Genomic DNA, 20,692 nt, shown 5'->3' with positions numbered 1-20,692 from the left:
AATGGCCGCTGATTAAGGCCAGTTGGGATTGAAGAAAAATTTCATCTGAGTGCAGACATTTCCCGGCCACAACTTTGCTGTGAAATGGTGCATACCTGTGTGGTCAGACTGGAAATACAGTAGGCCCCACCATTATATGGCACAGTTATGAGGTAAAACATGAATGGTCTCTTTCATCATCATTTGCTAACAGAACCAACAGCCAATATGATTCTAAAACAACAATGGTAGGTCTTCTTTATTTGATTTATATTTACTATTCAGGAATGAAGAAAAACACAAGGGGTGGGCATTACATCTCCTTTGTGAAAGTAATCAGTGTTTTATCTAACAGCCAGCAAAAGCACTGCGTATTTACAAAGCATTTGACCTTTCAATGATGCTGAAAGAAACCACTAATCAAACATTGACATTAATTGATTATATGGCAATAGACTGATGAAAGCATCTTGCTGATTGGCTGTTGTGTGTTACTGTACTATAGCACTTTTCATTAAAAAAAAGAGGAAAAAACATTCTACATGTATACAGTATGTATTGGTATTTTATGTATATATTCTGTCACGTAATTAAGTTTTTCATAACAGTGAGGATGATCTGTAATAGCTGGTCTTTGTGATTGGGGATTGAATTGTGTTTTTATTTCTTCCTCCCGAATCGTTGGGGGACAGCCATGCTCCAGAACTGTGGCGCTGAGTCCCATCCCCGAGAGTGGATCCTGCTGTCACCTACCATGGAACTGCGCTCATCTCTGCCAAACCTTAAAAAACAAGAAAACATGGACTGTTGTAAATACTGTAAAGGTGTGTACACATGGGGGCGATTATTGCAAATATCGCTGGCAATATGGTCGCTGATGGTAGTGTGCACCGGCGATACATCGCCAAGTGCGTGCTCCCGTTTTCAGCCCCTAAATGGTCGCTGGTCGGAGGAGCATGCTCCTCCAACCAGAGACTTCCCTTGTCTCTTTCCCGGCAGTGTGACATTTTCATCTGCGACCATCTCTGGAAAACAGGACACTGAGCAATATGATTGCTGAGCAATATATTGCCAGCGATCATATTGCCCCGTGTGTACGCACCTTTAGACCGATTTTGCCTGCAAGCTATTGAAATGAAGATAATTTAATTCTTATGGTATACAGTACATGTCTTGCTATGATATTATTGCCTCACTAGCTGACATTTTTATTTTGCCCTCTGGGATATCACAAAGGGAAAGTCTAGGTGGGGGATTAACCTCTTTACTAGGGAAGTGGGAGGAATAGTATGCTGGTGGTCTGTGCAGTGGCAAAGGGTCGTTCCTAGTTTCCCGGAGGCAAGGTAAATTTTGGTGTCCCCTCACACTGCACTTTATATAAGTGTGTGTGTGTGTGTGTGTATATAGATATATAGATAGATAGAGAACGACACAGAAAATATTCCTATGAATCTTGTTACATTGCACCACATTTTTTTAAACAAATGCATTGCTTAGTCATCATACCCAGGATTAGAACCTGAGACCTGTGTCACTGGAGGCAGACACCTTACTGATAGAGCTATTTGCTCCTGCACTGTAAGTATGCAGATACTTAATGTATAATTGTTAGTTCAAAATCATTACTATTAGGTAGAGCTATGTAGTGTACTAACTGCATATAGTACTTCATACGGAGGAGCAAACAGCTCTATCAGTAAGCTGTCTGCTTCTAGTAGAACAGGTCATGGGTTCTAATACATGTTGTGACCCTTGCAAACAATTATGTTTAGAATAGAGAGAGTGTCAAGTCTATTGGTGTCAGCCACACAAGCAATATTAACAGCTTTCAATTAACTGATTCAAACTCACAGTGGAGGAGGTGCCCACTTGGGAGCAGGAGCCCAGCAGCAGATGACTCCTTTGCCTTCCAGAGTTACGCCTCTGGGTCTACTCTTCCGGGACTCAAGTAGGGATTACCAAAGACAATGCAAATATGCATTAATGGTTTTGTTGTTGATGACAGGGCGTTTGCAGATAATACGAGCCATGGATGCGCACAGGCAAACTGAAAAGTACTGGAACCTGCACCATTGACTGATGTGTTTCTAAACCATTGATGGATGGTGGCTATCCATAGACTCATATCTCCTGGACAGTGGACCTTATTCTGGTCCACAAGCAACGCAGCATTGCGTGTGGATGTAACGCCCCCCTCGCATGCCGCGATCCCCCGCAGGCATGCAAATGGATGTTTTTATATTATAAACATCCATTCAAGCCTTGGGTGCGGGGGTGAAATCATTCGATGGTCGCCAGCCATCAAATGATTTCTCAATTGCTTGCAGATGTAAGGCTCCTCTATGGTGTCTTACATTTGCGGGCGCCCTGTAGGGAAAACGGGCGGGTCAGCTGCCACCCCCCCCGCACCCTGTACACGCAGTGAAGCATGTAAATCAGAATCACCCCCCCATTGCGGGAAACTAAGCCATCGTTCGTGCTATGCAGAGCAGTATTTAAGCTAGACAGTAGTGTCGGACTTATTTTATGAGATACTGTTTTAGGAGATCCTTATATACCCTGATTTTTTAATTTTTTAACACCATTTTTAGTACTAATATTAAATCCTGACGTCGGGTAAATGATTGTTGGGATCCCGTCTGGCACCCCTAATTTCTAACCCATCTCATTGTAACCCATCTCATTGTAACCCATCTCATTCTTGTAATCTAGATGTGCTTCAAATAATTAGCCAGTCACAGGAGAAGAAACAAGTGTTAATGATTGACAGTGGGGGAAAAAAAACAAGATTAATTTAGGAAACAAGAACACACAAGATCCCTGGAAATAATGACATATTTGTTACCTCTGTGGCTGGAAATTATGGAAGGAACTGCGAACATTCCTGCTATGCAGTATGGACCTCAGCAAAGAATTTACTGCAGCTTTCTCAGCGGATAGAGGCTGTGATGAGACACTTTCATCCATCTGCAATGAAAGTAAAACTGCCATGGTAAGCAAAGACAATGTCAGCCCATAGTGTATGTATGTATGTATGTATGTATGTATATATATATATATATATATATATATATATATATATATATATATATATATATATAGAGAGAGAGAAATTTGAAAGGAGGGCACTCACCAATTCGCAGATAAAATTTTCTATTTATTCAATTCATTAAAATATTGAACCTCAAACAGTCGTCAACGTTTCGGTCCGCATTTCAGACCTTCTTCAAGACTGACAGCAAAGCAGCAAGAGATCATACTCCAACAGAGACCTCAAGTCTAGAGTTTTATCTGCGAATTGGTGAGTGCCCTCCTTTCAAATTTCTGTATTGTGGACTAGTGCCTTGGAGTGAGCACTACCGGGATGAACTTTTGAATTGTGTGCGGATTCCTATGCATATATATATATATATATATATATATATATATATATATATATATATACACATATATACATACAGTAGCTCCCATTCAGGAAAACGGCACTCACCAGACTTGGTGCAATAGTAGTCACAGGATCTGGGTGTACCGTGTTTAATGTTACACAAATGGAGCCTACAGGACCATTCTCAAGGCAGATAATATCCAGTACAACAAAAACAGCCAAAGTATGTTTGGCTGAATGGAAACAGAAGGATGATAGGAGGATAGGAGGGGGAAGGTGATAGGAGGGGGAAGGTGATGGAGCAGACAGGTCAGAAGAGGGGGAGAGGTGATGGAGCAGACAGGTGAGAGAGGAGGGGGAAGAGCTGACAGGTGAGAGGAGGGGGAGAGGTGATGGAGCAGACAGGTGAGAGGAGGGGGAGAGATAATGGAGCACAGAGGTGAGAGGAGGGGGAGAGGTGATGGAGCAGACAGGTGAGAGGAGGGGGAGAGATGATGGAGCACAGAGGTGAGAGGAGGGGGAGAGGTGATGGAGCACATAGGTGAGAGGAGGGGGAAAGGTGATGGAGCAGACAGGTGAGAGGAGGGGGAGAGGTGATGGAGCAGACAGGTGACAGGAGTGGAGGAGCAGACAGGTGAGAGGAGGGGAAGAGGTGATGGAGCAGACAGGTGACAGGAGTGGAGGAGCAGACAGGTGAGAGGAGGGGGAGAGGTGATGGAGCACAGAGGTGAGAGGAGGGGGAGAGGTGATGGAGCAGACAGGTGACAGGAGGGGAAGAGGTGATGGAGCAGACAGGTGACAGGAGTGGAGGAGCAGACAGGTGAGAGGAGGGGGAGAGGTGATGGAGCACAGAGGTGAGAGGAGGGGGAGAGGTGATGGAGCAGACAGGTAGATTGGAGATAGGTCAGAGGGGTGAGTTGCTCGGTAATTATGGCTCAGGGCGGTGTTGGGTTACACTCCCAGTGACACTACCTCTACTACTTGTCATGGCTGCTGTAGGTCCTGTCGGGCAGAGACACCAGCGGGATCTCCGGCTCCGACATTTTCATGTGCGCTGTGATGATCCTAGAACAATAAAGTTCAGAGACTCGGGCTTCGCCCGAGAACTGCATCTCCCGTCATCCCCCGCAGTTCAGGCTCAGGAGTAAGGTCGCTCGTCAGCTTATGCCTGGCCCCGCCCCAACGGTATATCCGGAGACACCGCTGGTCAATAGCATCGTCACCAGTCCCCACAGCAAGCAGTGCCGGTTTGGGCACACAGCAGGCTGCCGCTGCACCCGTGAGGAAGCACCGATGTCACTGCGCAAACCTGCGCATGCGCAGTGACGTGATAGCCGGGTTTTTGTTATGGCGGTACGGGGTACCGGCACAATATGTTATAGCGCCACACTTGCACCCCTGGATGCGCTTCATATACCATTTTATAAAATAGATTATTCTATTTAAAGTGTAAAAAGCAATTGGTCTCGTCTCGTACCCCACTATTCATCAGTGTGGGCTTGAGTACCACATGATATATGTATAATTCAATCGGTAACCGTCAGTGTCTCCACGTGCACCTGTGAGGTCCTGCTGCAGCATCTGTGTCCTTCTAAGCGGTAATATATCCACCAGCCGGTCGTTTGTCAGACGTGCAGGAAGGGAGATGCGCCCGCCAGCGTTACAGCGTGTTCGGAAAGATGCTGCAGCAGGACCTCACAGACACGCGTGGAGACACTGACGTTGACCGAGTGAATTATACATACAGTATATCATGTAGTACTCAAGCCCACACTGATGAAGAAGCAAAAGACCAATTGCTTCTTACATTTTTAATAGAATACTCTTTTTAATAAAACGGTATTGCACTATGAAGCGCTTCCTTCTGTTTTCATTCCCAGATCTATTCTAATTCCGCTAGGATCCTGAGATTCCCCATCAGTTGGAAGCTGCGGTCTAAAAAAACTTGAACTGAGATCTAGTGCAGTACAATAGTACTTCTAGCACCCAAACTTGTTGGTGCTGCGACCAGTCTGAAACAACTTCTAGATAGTTGATTTTTTTCATGAAAAACTATTGCAGTCATTTATTTATTTATTTACAGTTTCTTATATAGCGCATACATATTCCGGATCGCTTTACAGAGAATATTTGAACATTCACATCAGTCCCTGCCCCAGTGGAGCTTACAATCTATATTCCTGGTACTTGTGTATTATCACGGCGCCCACTACTCCATTTGCGTAGAGGGCTATTCAGGGTAGTGAAATCGCATCGCATTGCATTGCATTGCATTGCATGCCATATTGTATGGCATGTGATGCGATTTTCCTATGTAATGTATTCACTGCTCTGTGTCAGTGAATCCATTAAAAAGATTGGATACGATAAAAAATCGCATCGCATGCCATTATTGTATGGCATGCGATGCGATGCGATATCGGTTCTGATGGAACCTAGAATAATGCCATTTAGTGGTAAAATGACATATAATGTAATTTATTTTGGCCCCCCACTATCCACGTCATCCCGAAGCGTGGCGAGCGGCGGCGGTATGCGTCCGACCGACCTTTTCATACCCCCACTATCCACGTCAGCGTGGCATTGATTTTATATAGTGTGGCGAGCGCAGTGAGCCACCGAGCCCGAAGTGTGGCGAGCGGACGCGTAATACATGTAACATAATACACCGCCCCTCGTGGGGCTCGCTGTGCTCACCACGCTTCGGGCTCGGTGGCTCGCTGCGCTCGCCACACTATATAAGAGCAACTCCATGCCGACGTGGATGGTGGGGGTATGAAAAGGTCGGTCGGACGCGTACCGCTGCGCTTGCCACGCTTCGGGATCACGACGATACTGGGGGGGAGGGGATTAATAAATGACATTATATGTAATTTAATGCTATAGTACATTAAATGCCATTATAAGCGTCAAAATCGCATCACATCACATGCCATACCATAAAGGCATGCAATGCGATTTCACTACGTTTGCGTACGTAGTAAATTCAGGCTCCGTGATAATACACAAGTACCAGATTCCCTACCACATGTACACACACACAGACATTGTAGGGTTAATTTTGTTTGGAGCCAATTAGCCTACCAGTATATTTTTGGATTGTGGGAGGAAACCGGAGTACCCGGAGGAAACCCACGCAAATACGGGGAGAATATGATATTGTAATACAGCAAATATGAGTTTTGTTGAAATAAGTCAAGTATAACAATGTTGCTTCAACTGCAGTTAACTCCCTATGTAACCCAATTGCACATTGAAACTTTTTAAGTATTTTCCAGTTTAATGTACACATCCAGTCTTATAACATAAACATGTATTGTAACACAGTGGGTTGTTGTAACCAGTGCCTGCTGATTAGTGCCAATTCTTATGATCTCCCAATACAGTACTCCTTACATATGATGCAGGCATGTCTTAAAGAGTTGGGGCTTATAATGTAATACTAATACAACTACAGAAGTGCTCAGCAGTGATTTTATATGCATATCACTAGTACTTACATTAGATACTTATACCATCATCTTATACATCCTTGCTCAATATGCTTTTTGAATTTTCAGATTATAATGATCTAATCCGTATTCTTGGTGAACGTACTATGTACACTTACATGACTGCTTTTGATTGAGTGTCGATTAAAATAATAAAATAGCGCATCCTCCACTAATAGTGCGTTCTCCCTAATAGCATGTTCTCACCTTATACTCGCTCCTCCCCTTATAGCACATCAGCTCCTTCTAGCTTCCTTATAGCACATCATCTCCTTTTTATAACTAAACTTCATAGTGTTTATTAAGTTTTTATAATTCAGGGGAAATGTTTTTAAGGACAGATTAAGAAGTGGCTTTAAACTGGATTTGGGAACTGTTTTTTTTAGTGAGTGATCTCTCCCTTGGATCACTTGTGAAACCAATGGGTTAGGGTCATTTGGTCTACAGCAGTGGTAGCCAACCCTAGCCCTCGAGAGCTACCAACAGTTCACATTTTCCAGACAACCTAGCTCCTGCACAGCTGCACTCATTAATCACTGACACATTTTAAAAGATACACAGATGGAGCTAATTAGCTCACTTGTGATTCTGTGAGGAGACCTGCAAAACATGCACTGTTGGTAGCTCTCGAGGATTAGGGTTGGCTACCCCAGGTCTACAGCATGATGGTCGACAGTCATTAGTTCGACACCATTAGGTTGACATGGGAAAAGGTCGACATGGGTCTAGGTCGACATGGGAAAAGTTCAACATAGTTCTAGGTTGAAAGGTCATTAGTTCGACAGGTCATTAGTTCGACAGTCAAAAGGTCGACATGGGTTTTTTTTCACAGTTTTTTTACCTGAATATCAACACAGTCGACATGGACACAGTTTAAAGTGCACCGCATCCCCTCGCATTGCTCGCTGCGCTCGCTATGTGTTGGGCACGGTGCCTCGCTACGCTCGGCACACTATTTTGTTCTCTCACCATGCCCTAGTGGATGGTAGGGCATGAACTACCACCTGTCGGCTCAAAAAACAGTGAAAAACCCCATGTCGACCTAGACACTGTCGAACTAATGACTTGTCGAACTAACGACCTGTCGAACTAATGACCTTTCAACCTAGAACCATATAGACCTTTTCCTATGTCGACCTAGGCCCATGTCGACCTTTTCCCATATCGACCTAATGGTGTCGACCTAATGACTGTCTACCATCATGCTGTAGACCAAATGACCGCATCCCGAAACCAATATGACCCCTTGCCCTAGCCTGATGAGCCTATTTAGCAACACATTAACCATTCAAATCCAGAACTGAGCTATTTGGTGATGGCTTTACTAAAGACTGACCGCCAGCACCGAACTCTCAAGTCCTTCAGGTGGTTCCCCTGCTTGGCAAAATGTCACCCCTACCCCTCTTTCTACCCTTTAATCTGGTCTGTGTCCCTCATGATTGACTGCTGAGCCAATTGGCCTACTTTTGCTGTTCTCATGTTGGATATAATAAGGTGACTGCTGAGATAATGGCTTCAATTTATCAACGGGTGTTATCATACTCAGTAGGTGGTATTCAACTGTTATTTTGCACTCGATCTCCCATCTAAAATGATGGGAGATCATAGTGTGGTATTCAGTTGAACTATTCTTTTTGCACATATTTCACACATTATGGTCAGGTTTAGCTGCACATTTACGAGTTTTACTCGTTGTGTATGATAAAAGGTGCTCCAGCCAATCAGCTCCCAACTGTCATTTTTCAAACACACAACAGGAGCTCATTGGCTGGTGCAACATTAATCATACAGAGTCCTTGCATATGAGAAAACTTGAATCAACCCCGTAAATCTTGAAAACTATAAATAAATAAAAAACAAAAACCTATATACACAGGTTGAGTGTCCCTTATCCAAAATGCTTCAGAACCAGGAGAATTTTGGATAATGGATTATTCCGTATTTCAGAATATTTTTTTATTTCATGCCGTATAACACATCAACCACATGAAATACACACAAATATATTTTTTTTGTGCATAAAACAAGGTTTCAAACATGAAACAATGTTTGTGTTCAATCTCAGGCACTGAATTTGAATGCCAAACAATCATTTTCTTGCACATATTTAGTGCCAGTTACATATCATGTCCCCAGTAGTGCTGTTACAGATGTCCCTAGCAGTGCCAGTTACATATAATGTCCACAGTAGTGCCAGTTACATATAATGTCCCCCGTAGTGCCAGTTACAGATGTCCCCAGTAGTACCAGTTACATATCATGTCCCCAGTAGCACTGTTACAAATGTCCTCAGTAGTGCCAGTTACATATAATGTCCCCAGTAGTGCCAGTTACATATAATGTCTCCAGTAGTGCCAGTTACATATCATGTCCTCAGTAGTGTCAGTTACATGTCCTGTCCCCATTAGTGCTGTTACAGATGTCCCCAGTAGTGCTAGTTACATATCATGACCCCAGTAGTGCTGTTACAGTTGTCCCCAGTAGTGCCAGTTACATATCATGACCCCAGTAGTGCTGTTACAGTTGTCCCCAGTAGTGCCAGTTACATATCATGTCCCCAGTAGTGCTGTTACAGTTGTCCCCAGTAGTGCCAGTTACATATCATGTCCCCAGTAGTGCCGTTACATATCATGTCCCCAGTAGTGCCAGTTACATATCATGACCCCAGTAGTGCTGTTACAGTTGTCCCCAGTAGTGCCAGTTACATTTCATGTCTCCAGTAGTGCTGTTACAGATGTCCCCAGTAGTGCCAGTTACATAACATGTCCCTAGTAGTGCTGTTACAGATGTCCCCAGTAGTGCTGTTACAAGTGTCCCCAGTAAGTTTTTTAGCAAAAAAAAATACTTTTTTTCACTTTCTGGAATGTTTGGTTTTCGGAATAATTCAGATAACGGATATTCGGATAACCTATGATTTACCTGTGGTTCTAGGAAGCTTGATGGCACCTCCATGAAGTTATCAGGCAAATCGTCAGCTTCCTGGTAAAGCTGGGTGCATTTGGCACAGGACAGCAGTGTGAGGAGCAGAAGCACAAGTATCTCCATGGCTGAGTGTGTGAGGTGTGACTGGCCAGCCACTTTTCTTGTCCTTATATACTGTATATGATGGGAACTTCAGGGGGAGGAGCCACCATCCCTGCAAGGTGGATGTGCTGATTATTCTGCACAGGGTGTAGCTGTCACTCGTCTTTGTCACACTACGACTGGTGAGATGCGGCCCTGGGGATGCCCCATGGATTTTACGTACTCCCTGGTGTGTGAGTGAACTCACCTCAATGTTATTACTTAAATAAATCCAGCTAAATTGCGCTTAAACCCCCTTTGTGGATACTTAATTGAAAGCTGTTTGTCCTGCTAATGCTCAGGGTCCCAATGGATTGAACCTGTGAGTGATTTCTTCATCTCTATCACATAACAACATATATTATCCTTTAAAGTGAATAACTGCAGCTAAACAAGTGGGGTTTGTAGTTGTCTTCTTCTATTACGTTGGCATATTCAGATGGCGAAGATCAAAGATTTTCTTTTGTATCATATTTTCCAAAAATGTATCACTATATGAGTATTTTACTTATTTAACATTTGAAAAATTATATTTTTCAAAGCAAACTTAATTTCTGGATATGCCTTGATTATTATGATTAATATCGGGCTGTGTTTTGGACGGTCCAATTCATCTACAATGTACCTGTCTTGTCATGCACTTCCGCCGCAGTTGGCAATGCAACATTAAATTGTGATTGGATGTTTTCAAAATGAGCAAATCTAGTTCCATCGAAGAAGCAAAAAAAAGACTTATAACCTTTTATGATGCAAATAAGTAGATGTAGAATGTAGATTATCTGCTGGGAATCTTTTCATATATGTCTCTTGCATACCGTATATTACATTGATTTTACAATTGGATTACCCTTGGAAGAATTAAATAATTTATGTAATATGAGACTTGCATGAATTTCTAACTACTTTCATATTAATCTGGGGCTTTTCAGATACAGGGCCAGATTCTCTAAGCTTTAAAAGTGATAAAATGGAGAGTGATAAACAGCCAGCCAATTAGCTCCTGTCTGACATTTTCAAACACAGTCTGTGACATGGCAGGCAGGAGCTGATTGGCTGGCTGTTTATCACTCTCCATTTTATCACTTTTGAAGCTTACAGAATCTGGCTCACAATATGATCTACTTCCCCCTGCAGTGCACATGGTTTTGTCCATTTGAGAAGGAATTTGCCTTTGCGAGTAAACCAGAATAAGGGCATATGTGTGTACCATACAGTATCTAAAAAAATCCAAATTAGGACGAATTATGTGGTTACAGTAATAATAACCCATCCAGGGATTGTTAGCTCTCCAGCCTCTATTTGTCATTGCAAGGAGCCAAATAGCAACACTAATCTAATGCTGCATACACACTGGTCGATATATCGTTTTTTTATATCGACAAATTACAAATTGGATTGGATCATTGTGTGTGTGTAGACCTGAAGTGTTTGTGAACAACATGGTACTCAGACTTGTCAGGTCTCTACAGCACAGCTGATGCCAATATATCTGAAAGGCTGCGGGGATTGCCAAATCGGACATCACAGATGTGATGTCTGGACCTGTTTGGCTGCTCTGTCATCACAAAGGCAGGTCGCAACCTTTTAAGTATGTTCCTTAATAAGTTCAAATGAATGGATCCTTGTTGCAGACTTTTTATAGAATTTGTTGCTTGCTGTAATCATTCGAGTCTGTTACAAATGTAATATATAACTGTAGCTATGTAATTTGATCAGCAGTAATTATGTCAGTTGTAGTGATCTGGCCCATATATTATCATGCAGGGTTTCCTAAACCCAGTGCTCGAGGCCCCTTACAGTCCAGGTTCTCTGTATATCCATGCTTGTCAGGGACGTGCAGTCAGGGGAGGCAGGGGAGGCAGAGCCTCCCCTGTCATAATGATGAAAATAATAAAAAGAAGATATTTATACATCTTCTCTTATTATTTTCGTTATTTCTATCTCTCCGGCTGCCTCTTACACTGCTGCATGTGAGGATGGGAGGCAGCGGGAGAGGTGCCTCCTGCTGTTAACATTAAAACTCCGGGCAGCGTGGGGCGGGTAGGGGTGGGCAGGGGGCAGGGTGCAGCAATGGGCTGTAAAAGCCCATTGAAAATGAATGGGGAAGCGGCACTTATACTGGTGCCGCAATAACAGGGGAACCAGTATAAACGCACGCCCCTAGATGTGATTGGGCCAGCAGATCCAGTGCTGGATCCGCTGTCCATTTACACATGTAGCAGGGACAATGACAACGTTGCTAGGCAACCATAACACCCGGCGCACATTTAGCGATGGGACCCCAGGGGTTAAGTAAGGAGCAGCAGCACAGGGCGCAAAGCAAAGCCCCCAAGATGAGTCACAATCCAGAGGGACCAATGAGAGGAGAGGGGATGTACCTGGCGGAGGTCGAAGGTCCCAGCACGTGAGGGGAGAGGAGTCCTGCGCGGATCCCGACTGGCTGGAGGAAGAGGGAGAAACGAGTGCCCATCGCGTGCAGCCGACTGACCCCGGGAGGTGACTGCTGAGGAGAGAGGGAGACGCGGTACTGCAGGAATGCAGAAGAGGACTGCCGGCTGAGACGGAGTCGGCGGTGATTGACGGCAAGCAGCCGGGTACCCGGACGCTGCGCACAGAGGGAGATGGCGTCCAGCGTGCGGAGCCAGCGCATCCATCAGGGAAGCCAGCGTGGAGAGCAGAAGACCAGAGGGGCAATGGAGTGCGGCAACGCGGAGGTGCCTGCACTAGTGTGCCCTGCGGCAGAAGGCCAGACCTAACAGCCAGCAGACTGGAGCAAAGGGAGTGAATAGTGACAGGCAGGAGCCTGCAACATGCTCCAGTAAAGCAGGTACCACTACCACCCCAGGCACACCTCCACTGTACCCCATACAGCAGCCAGACACCTTCCCTACACAGGGTGTCTAACATCCCCTCACCTCTAAGGGTTAAGGGGTTGACATCCCATCGAGGACCCAGCATCTCACTCAAGCCCTAGTATCCCACCGGGACCAGAGAACCCGTAATCTAGGTAGGAGAGGAGCAACATGTGCCACTGGTTCATACGGAGGTGTAATCTTCCCAGCCGACGCGGAGAAGAGCCTGCGCGAAAAGAGGTCATCTAGCAACAAAAAGGTAATCCTACTCACCCTACACATGCAGGGCCCTGGAGAGGATGCAGCAGCGTGGCCAGCGGGGAGTTCGGCGCCGCTGGGAGAAAGCCGATGTCACTCACCGCCGTGGAGAGGACTGGCCACCGCCGAAGAGAGGACAGGTGAGTCCGCTGGGGGGTGGGGGGGGGGGGGGGGTGGGAGGGGCGCATGTACTGGCAGCCGCTGCATACCATGTAGCATGGTGTCCGGGCCTGGTCGTCCGGGGGGGGAGGGGTTAAAGGCAGTGCCTCCCCAGGCAATGACCTCACCGCACGTCACTGATGCTTGTGCACAGATATAATCAAAGTGACTGTGGTATAAAGGATCTCACCCGTATTTAAGCATGGATATCCTTATAACCAGGACTGTCAGGGAGATACAGGTTTTGTACAAACCAACCCTAACTGGCAAAAATATGTCTGACTAATGGGCAAATGAAGAGGCTCCATGCATTTACTGTATGAGTGCAATTATTATGTATTAAATAAACATTATATTATATATATATATATATGACAAACAGAACAGAGACCTGTTATTTCCTGTCTTAAGCCCTGTACACATGGGGCGATATATAGCCGAGCTATATATCGCTCACGCTGAGCGATATATCGCTCAGTGTCCCGTTTGCATCAGCGACCAGAGATGGTCGCTGATGAAAAAGAAACTGCTGGGGGAGCCCGGCAGTAGAAATCAGCTGGTCGCAGGAGCATGTTCCTGCGACTACTACGGACAGAAAACGGGAGCGCGCACTTGGTGATTTATCGCCAAAGCACACTCCCATCGCCGGCAAAATGGTCACTCAGCGACCATATTGCCAGCGATATTTGCAATAATCGCCCCGTGTGTACGCACCCTTACATAGTGGAATCCTGAGAGGTTACCAGAGGAAGGCACCTGGTGCCATTGCCAGGAGCTGAGCTGTGGAGTGCCGGCCTAACATTATATATATATATATATATATATATATATATATATATATATATATATATTTATATAATATGTATTATGTTACCTTATATAAGGTTAGCACACTCGTTTTTCTTCCTATAATCTCTACCATTACTGACGTGTACTACATTCATGTTGTACTTTTGCTTCTTGATGAGAGGATTATTAGATTAAAGCAATGGCAGCACTTAGTGACATCCTCCTACACAATAAAGTTCTTTAATACACATATTGTGACACATTCTGTTCTAAGCACTGGGGTGGGGGTGTTATTTTTTAAATTGAAATCTCTTTATTAATTTAAGGTAGAGGAAAAATAAAGGTATATGTCATATGGTCTACACTATAAAGGTTGACATACATTTAGGTCGACCACTAAATGTTTATTTATTTGTACACTGCAAGCTGGTTACACACCTAAAGATTTATCTGTCCAATCTGTCTGGGGGGGGGGGGGGTACAAAAATCTGGTAATGTATGGGAGTTTATGGGAATCAAACACTTGCTCCTAAACAGAGAGTGGTCAGTCAAACAAATTATTTAAATCCATTTGATGTAACAAATGTATCCGAACAATTGTTTTTGTCCATTTTCCAGTGTTTGGAAGCAAATGGCTGATTGTCATCTGCTTCCATACATTTCAGGATGCAGGGAGGGGGTCGCAGGGGCAGGGGCACAGACCAGGGGGGATGGGGAGTGGGAGGCAGGGACAGGGGGGTTGTGCAGGGTCAGGACAGAGACCTACCAGGGGTCCGGCAGTGATGCCTGACAGGTCTTCCGGTGAGGAAGCCCCAGTGGAAGCCGTGCTGTTAGCTGGGCGCTCTCTGTGTTTGCACCCGGCGTGGGAAGTACTATGAGCCGGACGCACCTTAACGTGCCGCCCGGCAGGAGGACTTCAACTGCACCCCAGAGCAGCATCGAGCAGGCTGGCCCTTTCCCTGCTTGCAGCTGCTGCACTCACTGCTCATATTTTAATAATAAAAAAAAAACCTTCCGGGTTGAAAGAAGTACCGGTATGCTATACCGCTGCATACCGGCCCACTTCGAACACTGCCCATGGGGATAATTCAGGCCCTCCCAGCCTATGCCCTTTTAACCAGGCTTAGGCATATGCCCCCCATAGTCAGGCCTTAAGCCTGTACCTCATAACCAGGCCTGTTGAGGCCTGTGCCCCCATTTCATGCCTTCTAAGGCCTGTGCCTATGTTCAGGCCTACACAAGGCCTGTGCCCTCATTTAGGGCCTTCTTCTGGTCGGTGCGGATTTTACCGCATGCGGACGTCCCGCCGATGGTTATCGTCTGTGCATGTGCAGAGGTCACTCTGCGCATGTGCAGGCGATTTCGCCGCACGTATTCTTGACACGCCGCACAGGGGGCGTAGAGGGGCGTGAGGGGCTACTTAGCCTCATTACCCTATGCATACGCCCCGCGTTTCATGGGCGTTCCCATGCAAACGCGGGGCGTATGCATGGTAATGAGGCCGTGACGCGTGTGTAGGGGGCGGGCATCTGACATCGCAGGATGTCAGCTGCCCGCCCCCATACATGATTTCACACGGACAAGTGTCCGTGTGGTCTTGTGTGGCGGGACCTGGTGGAGCGTGCGGCCCTGCATTCGATGTTCGGCGACCATCGAATGCAGGGGCTGCTCCCAAGACGGAGGAGGCGTATCCCCGTCCAATTTCATGCGGATCGCCACATATCCGCGTACGGACGGAGGTGGCGATCCGTATGGAAGGCGGGGATTGGCCTGCACGGTCGTGGCCGCATATTCTGATCGGGCCGCACCGATCAGAATAAGGGCCTTAGTAAGGGGGGATACGCACTTACTCCTGCAGGGTCCTGGTTCCAGGAACAGTGGGCTTTGCAGCAGATCTTCCTGGTTCCAGGTTGGTTGGGTAAAAGGGACCTGCTGATTCCTCTGGTGTCCACCCCCTGGTAATTTGTGGGCTGTTCCATTCCATGCGCTCAATTTACATTCTTCCCCTGAGATGCATAGCTGTCCACCCATATACAGTAGTGCACATTTTTTATAGGGGATCTGCCTTACACACACAGTTCCTTTTGTGTTGTCACATGTTGCTGGTTACAGGTGCTCTGTTTATGTAGACTGAATTTGAGTAGGCCTCATTGATTGTGTTAATAGAGTTACAAGTTAGCTGAAAGCTTTAGTTAGAGTGTTGGTTTATCCCTGAGCACCGCTCCGGTGGTTCTCGCACGGACGTGTGTGAGCCCCAAAAATTACACCTGCGCTGGAGAGTGCCTACAGGTGATAATTTGGTGGCTGAGGCTTTGTGCCAGTGATGACTTTGGCTTTGTGTCTGTGATGACTGATGATGGCTGTGAAGTCTGTAACCACCTTTGATTGCCAACAGTACTCAGCCTTTCAGTGAGAGAGCAGTCTGTGGTTTAAATCTTGCATTTTTCTTCCCTAACAGCCGCGATTCTCCACACTATCTCACTCTTACAAGAAGGGGACCAGGCCTTGTCGCTTAGGCCTACATGGGCCAAGGGAGTGACAGTATTTGCGCACCTTTACATATGTACCCAGCTTTAGATTTAAGTCTGGTCAGGCTCCTCCAATATCTAATCTTTCTGCACATTATACATCTGCCCCACCTGCAATGAGCACAACATGGTTTAGCCCAGTTGCAAAGTTACTGACTTTTTCTTCGGACTTTATAGTATATAAATATGGTATAAATGGGTTACTGGCTCCTATTCAGTAGAAGGCATTTGTATGGCATAGCTTCCAATTGTCCAATAATGTCCAGGGATGCTGAGCTGATGAATAAGCCATATGGGCCTTTGTTAAGTACAATCCCTGTGATGCCCTGTAGCTGAATTAGTTATAATGCAATTTTTTTTGTTCAATAACCTTCTTCAATGGATATTGAATTATAAAGGCCAGATAATAAGAACATATTGTAGTTAATATACCAAAAACAATGATGTGTTCTGTGTTCCATGGACAAATCTTTAACCCCTGGGAGCTTGTAACTATGCAATGGCTGGACCTCCATCAATGAATTTAGCAGTGTTAAGTATTAATTCAGTTCCATTAGCTGTATATCCAGAAGCGGTAGGAGGTTTACTGTCTAGCAATTGTTCTTAAAGCCCTTTGCCTGGCAACATATACTATTATCTTGTAGCACCTTTTCAGCCTCTCGCGTAATAGCCTGCTGGCAGGAACAATGAATCATGTCTATTTTAAAAGTCATATCAGTTAACAAAGCTCCGGTTCCATACTATGGTTATTGATCTGCTGAAATAATCTACTCATATGACTTAATGATGCTAAACCCTGTTGTTGCATCCAAATAACTGAAGCGGCCAAGCTCACACTCAATGCTGCGCTCCCAGTGCCTGCAATAACCCATTTTTATATTTAAATAATTTTTTAAACTTTGGGTTTAAATGGACATCCGGTGTCAGGACTATAATGAGGGATCATTGACAGATTATGACATAACATGGTGGAATTCTGAACCGTACCCTAGGGCCTTATTCTAGTTCACTCTTTCTGTCAAAATCCTTCTTAGATGGACAAAACCATGTGCACTGCAGGTGGGGCAGATGTAACATGTGCAGAGAGAATTAGATTTGGGTGAGTTATTTTGTTTCTGTGAAGGTTAAACACTGGCTGCTTTATTTTTACACTGTAATATAGATCTCACTTTGAAGTAAAACCCCACCCAAATCCAATTCTCTCTGCACATGTTACATCTGCCCCACCTGCAGTGCACATGGTTTTGTACATCTAAGAAGGATTTTGACAGAAAGAGTGAACTAGAATAACCCACCTAGAGAGGAAGCTCACCACACTTTTCCAAATTGCGAAGTTTCTGTTGGTGCTGTACTTTAGCATATGCCCTGCTGCCCTGCTCCTCTGCCACTTGTATGATGTCATGACATTCTGTGCATCGGGACATTGGATGGTTGACACAGGTAAACCGAAATCCAGATTTTCACATCTAATGTAAATTCATCAAAGCCCAACAAAAATGTATTTTCTGTTATGGTTGTTATTGGCACTGAGTGCACACATTCTGTAATACGGTGTATACTGTCTGTTATATGTTATTATGTGATTAGGAGTGGTGTTATTTATTCAGTTTTCTTGTAGGTATTACAGATTATGAAAGGCTCCCTCTGCAGGTGTGGATTTAGGGGTCAGGTCGCCCCTAGGCACAACATTTTTGTCCAGAAGATACATGGGTAAGATAAGGCTCTCACACTTAGGATATCCAATTCAGTGTTGGTCTGCTTAACTGAGTGTCACCTCAAAGACAAAACACAACAAACGCACTCCTCATAGGTCCTTATTCGGGTCCGTTCGCAAGCGCACATTTGTTCGCACAGGGTGATGTTTTTTTGATTGCGGATGTGCATTTCTACGCATGTACATGCGCTGGGTGCATGCGCCCATGGCGAATAGAATGTTCCCTGGGTGCACGCACCCAACCTTTTGGCTGCTGGGCGGCCATATGTTAATGCTAATGCCATATGTTAACGCCCATATGTTAATGCTAATGCAGCTGTGACGGACATGCGGGGGGGGGGGGGGGGGCAGCTGACATCACTAGATGTCAGCTGACCGCCCTCTTCCCCCCCGGTGCGTACACGCGTATGTAACATTGCTCAGAGCAAGCTTACATATGCGTGCACCTTTCCCATCTTTGGATGGTTGGTGACCATGGAAAGATGCAGGAGGGTCCCAGTGGCCTGCGAATGGGTGTTGATGTACCCTATGGAGGCGTTTTTTATTACAAAATTAAACTATATTTGGGGCCTGACCAATTTAACCCTGTAACATAATTTGGTAGGCATTTGACCAATATCAGCAGGTGTGGAACTACATGACCCAGCATCACCAACAATTGCAATTTATGACCATTACATTTACATAAGTTGAACTTGCTGGGATATGTAGTTCCACAGCAGCACTATTGTTATGCAAACATTACAAGAGAGCATTACAGTTATAAAACATTGCAATGAAAATGTGTGAACACTTAACAGCTTGGAGTGGCGTTGGTGGCCTATCAGTGTCGGCAACATGGAGCCCAGGAAGGACCTCTGGTGGGATTATTCTTTTCAGTTGCTTCTCATATGATGTATATGTGACCGGTTGGGTGGTGCGTCCTCCAGTGCAGCTGGCCTCTTTAATTTCGGAGGCCATCTTGGCTTTGAGTAGCCTTTTGATGTCATTAAAGCGCTTTCTGACATTTCTTATGCATCTTTTGTGGCTGCTAACGGCATTGACTGCGCCAGTGATGGCCCTCTTCCGCTGCGCAGTGGTCCTGTTATTGTGCTTCCCCAGCAGCCTGTCAAATACGGGCACTATGGCGTGGACAAGGGCCGCATTTTCCTCGTAAGAGAAACGCACCTTATGGCCACTTTGGGTGCGGGCACTTTCTGGCTCCTCCTCAACCTCCTCTGCGCCCATGTCCCCCTCCTCCTCCAGGGCAACATCACCCTCCACCTCAGGCCAGTGACTAGGGTTGCCACCTCATCCCTTTAAAACTGGAGACATATTAATTACACAGGTTCTGTGGCTGTTTAAAAAAAAACAGTTGAAATTGAGTCTTGAAGTGAGCCAACAGGTTCTGTGGCTGTTTAAAAAAAAAACAGTTGAAATTGAGTCTTGAAGTGAGCCAGCCACAGAACCTGTGTAATTAATATGTCTCCAGTTTTAAAGGGATGAGGTGGCAAGCCAGGGCCAGTCAACCTCAGAGATGTGGCCCTCCTGCAGCTCCTCCTCGGACTGTGTGCTGAACAGGTCCTCCTGTGTGAGGGTATGAAATGGGGAGGCAAGAGGGTCCTCCACCTCCTCCTGCTGTGCCTGCTCCTCCGGGGTCTGCCCTGGCCCAGGCCTTGCTGTGGCCATGCTGGCTGGCACAATGCGGCCTCTCCCTCTCACACTGCTGGCTCTTAGTGTGCCTCTGCTGCCTCTCCCCCTGGCTCCTCTGGTGCAGCTGCTGCCTGTAACTAGCCCACTGCTGCCTCTGCCACCTGCACTCACTGTCACTCCTCTCCTATCCGTTCTCCTCACCTTACTACCTTTCAAAGGTCAAAATGGCGCCTGTGCCCCTTTATAAAGGGGGTGTGATGCATATTGTAGGGCACTTAGGTGGGCCAATAGGTTAGGGGGTTGTTTGGCATGCGGAGGCAGTGCTGTAATTCGCATTCTGGTTGGTCAGAAAATCTCACATGACCTGCGCTGGAAATCGCACATTACTGTGTTATAAATTTGCACCACATCGCATCTCTTCGCACCTCACCACACTTTTGTCACAAGGTGCGATTTTGAAATGTTACTAAAACTCACATCCTATTAAATGTCACCCAGGGTGTCTACCAGACGGAAACGGTAATCTATTAGACCACACTTAGGTTGACAGTCATTAGGTCGACCACGGAAGGTCGACATGGGCCAAGGTCGACAGGGTTAAAGGTCGACATGGGTCAAGGTCGACATGACTTAAGGTCGACATGGGCCAATGTCGACATGGTTTTAGGTCGACAGTCATTAGGTCGACATGAGTTTTTCACTGTTTTTTGAGCCGACATGTGCCAACAGGCGGTATTTCATGCCCTACCATCCACTAGGGCATGGTGGGAGAATAAAAAAGTGTGCCGAGCGCAGCGAGGCACCGTGCCCGAAGCATCGCGAGCAAAGCGAGCGATGCGAGG

General features: G+C 45.7%; 1 protein-coding gene across 1 annotated transcript; it reads right to left on the bottom strand.

Moving 5' to 3' along the window:
• Nucleotides 1-208: 208 nt before the first annotated feature.
• On the bottom strand, nucleotides 209-9,905 carry NPFF (neuropeptide FF-amide peptide precursor). Its single transcript, XM_083171271.1, has 3 exons — nucleotides 9,775-9,905; nucleotides 2,825-2,946; nucleotides 209-760 (listed from the first exon to the last, which is right to left on the bottom strand). Exons 1-3 carry the CDS (start codon nucleotides 9,898-9,900, stop codon nucleotides 640-642), a joined length of 369 nt encoding a protein of 122 aa, XP_083027397.1. The 5' UTR covers nucleotides 9,901-9,905; the 3' UTR covers nucleotides 209-639.
• Nucleotides 9,906-20,692: the final 10,787 nt, after the last annotated feature.

The sequence above is a fragment of the Crinia signifera genome, chromosome 2 (genome assembly GCF_055691185.1).
Source record: "Crinia signifera chromosome 2, ASM5569118v1, whole genome shotgun sequence".
In the NCBI taxonomy this organism is placed as follows: Eukaryota; Metazoa; Chordata; class Amphibia; order Anura; family Myobatrachidae; genus Crinia; species Crinia signifera.
Note: the sequence above shows the minus strand (reverse complement) of the source record. Positions and strands in the feature narration are given on the sequence as shown.

Excerpts from the sequence above, each read along its gene's own strand:
- NPFF (XM_083171271.1), bottom strand. The coding sequence starts at position 9,900 with ATGGAGATACTTGTGCTTCTGCTCCTCACACTGCTGTCCTGTGCCAAA. Across the intron at positions 2,947-9,774 it reads CAAGCTTCCTAGAACCACAG|ATGGATGAAAGTGTCTCATC; the intron begins GTAAATCATAGG and ends CTTTCATTGCAG. Across the intron at positions 761-2,824 it reads CATAATTTCCAGCCACAGAG|GTTTGGCAGAGATGAGCGCA; the intron begins GTAACAAATATG and ends TTGTTTTTTAAG.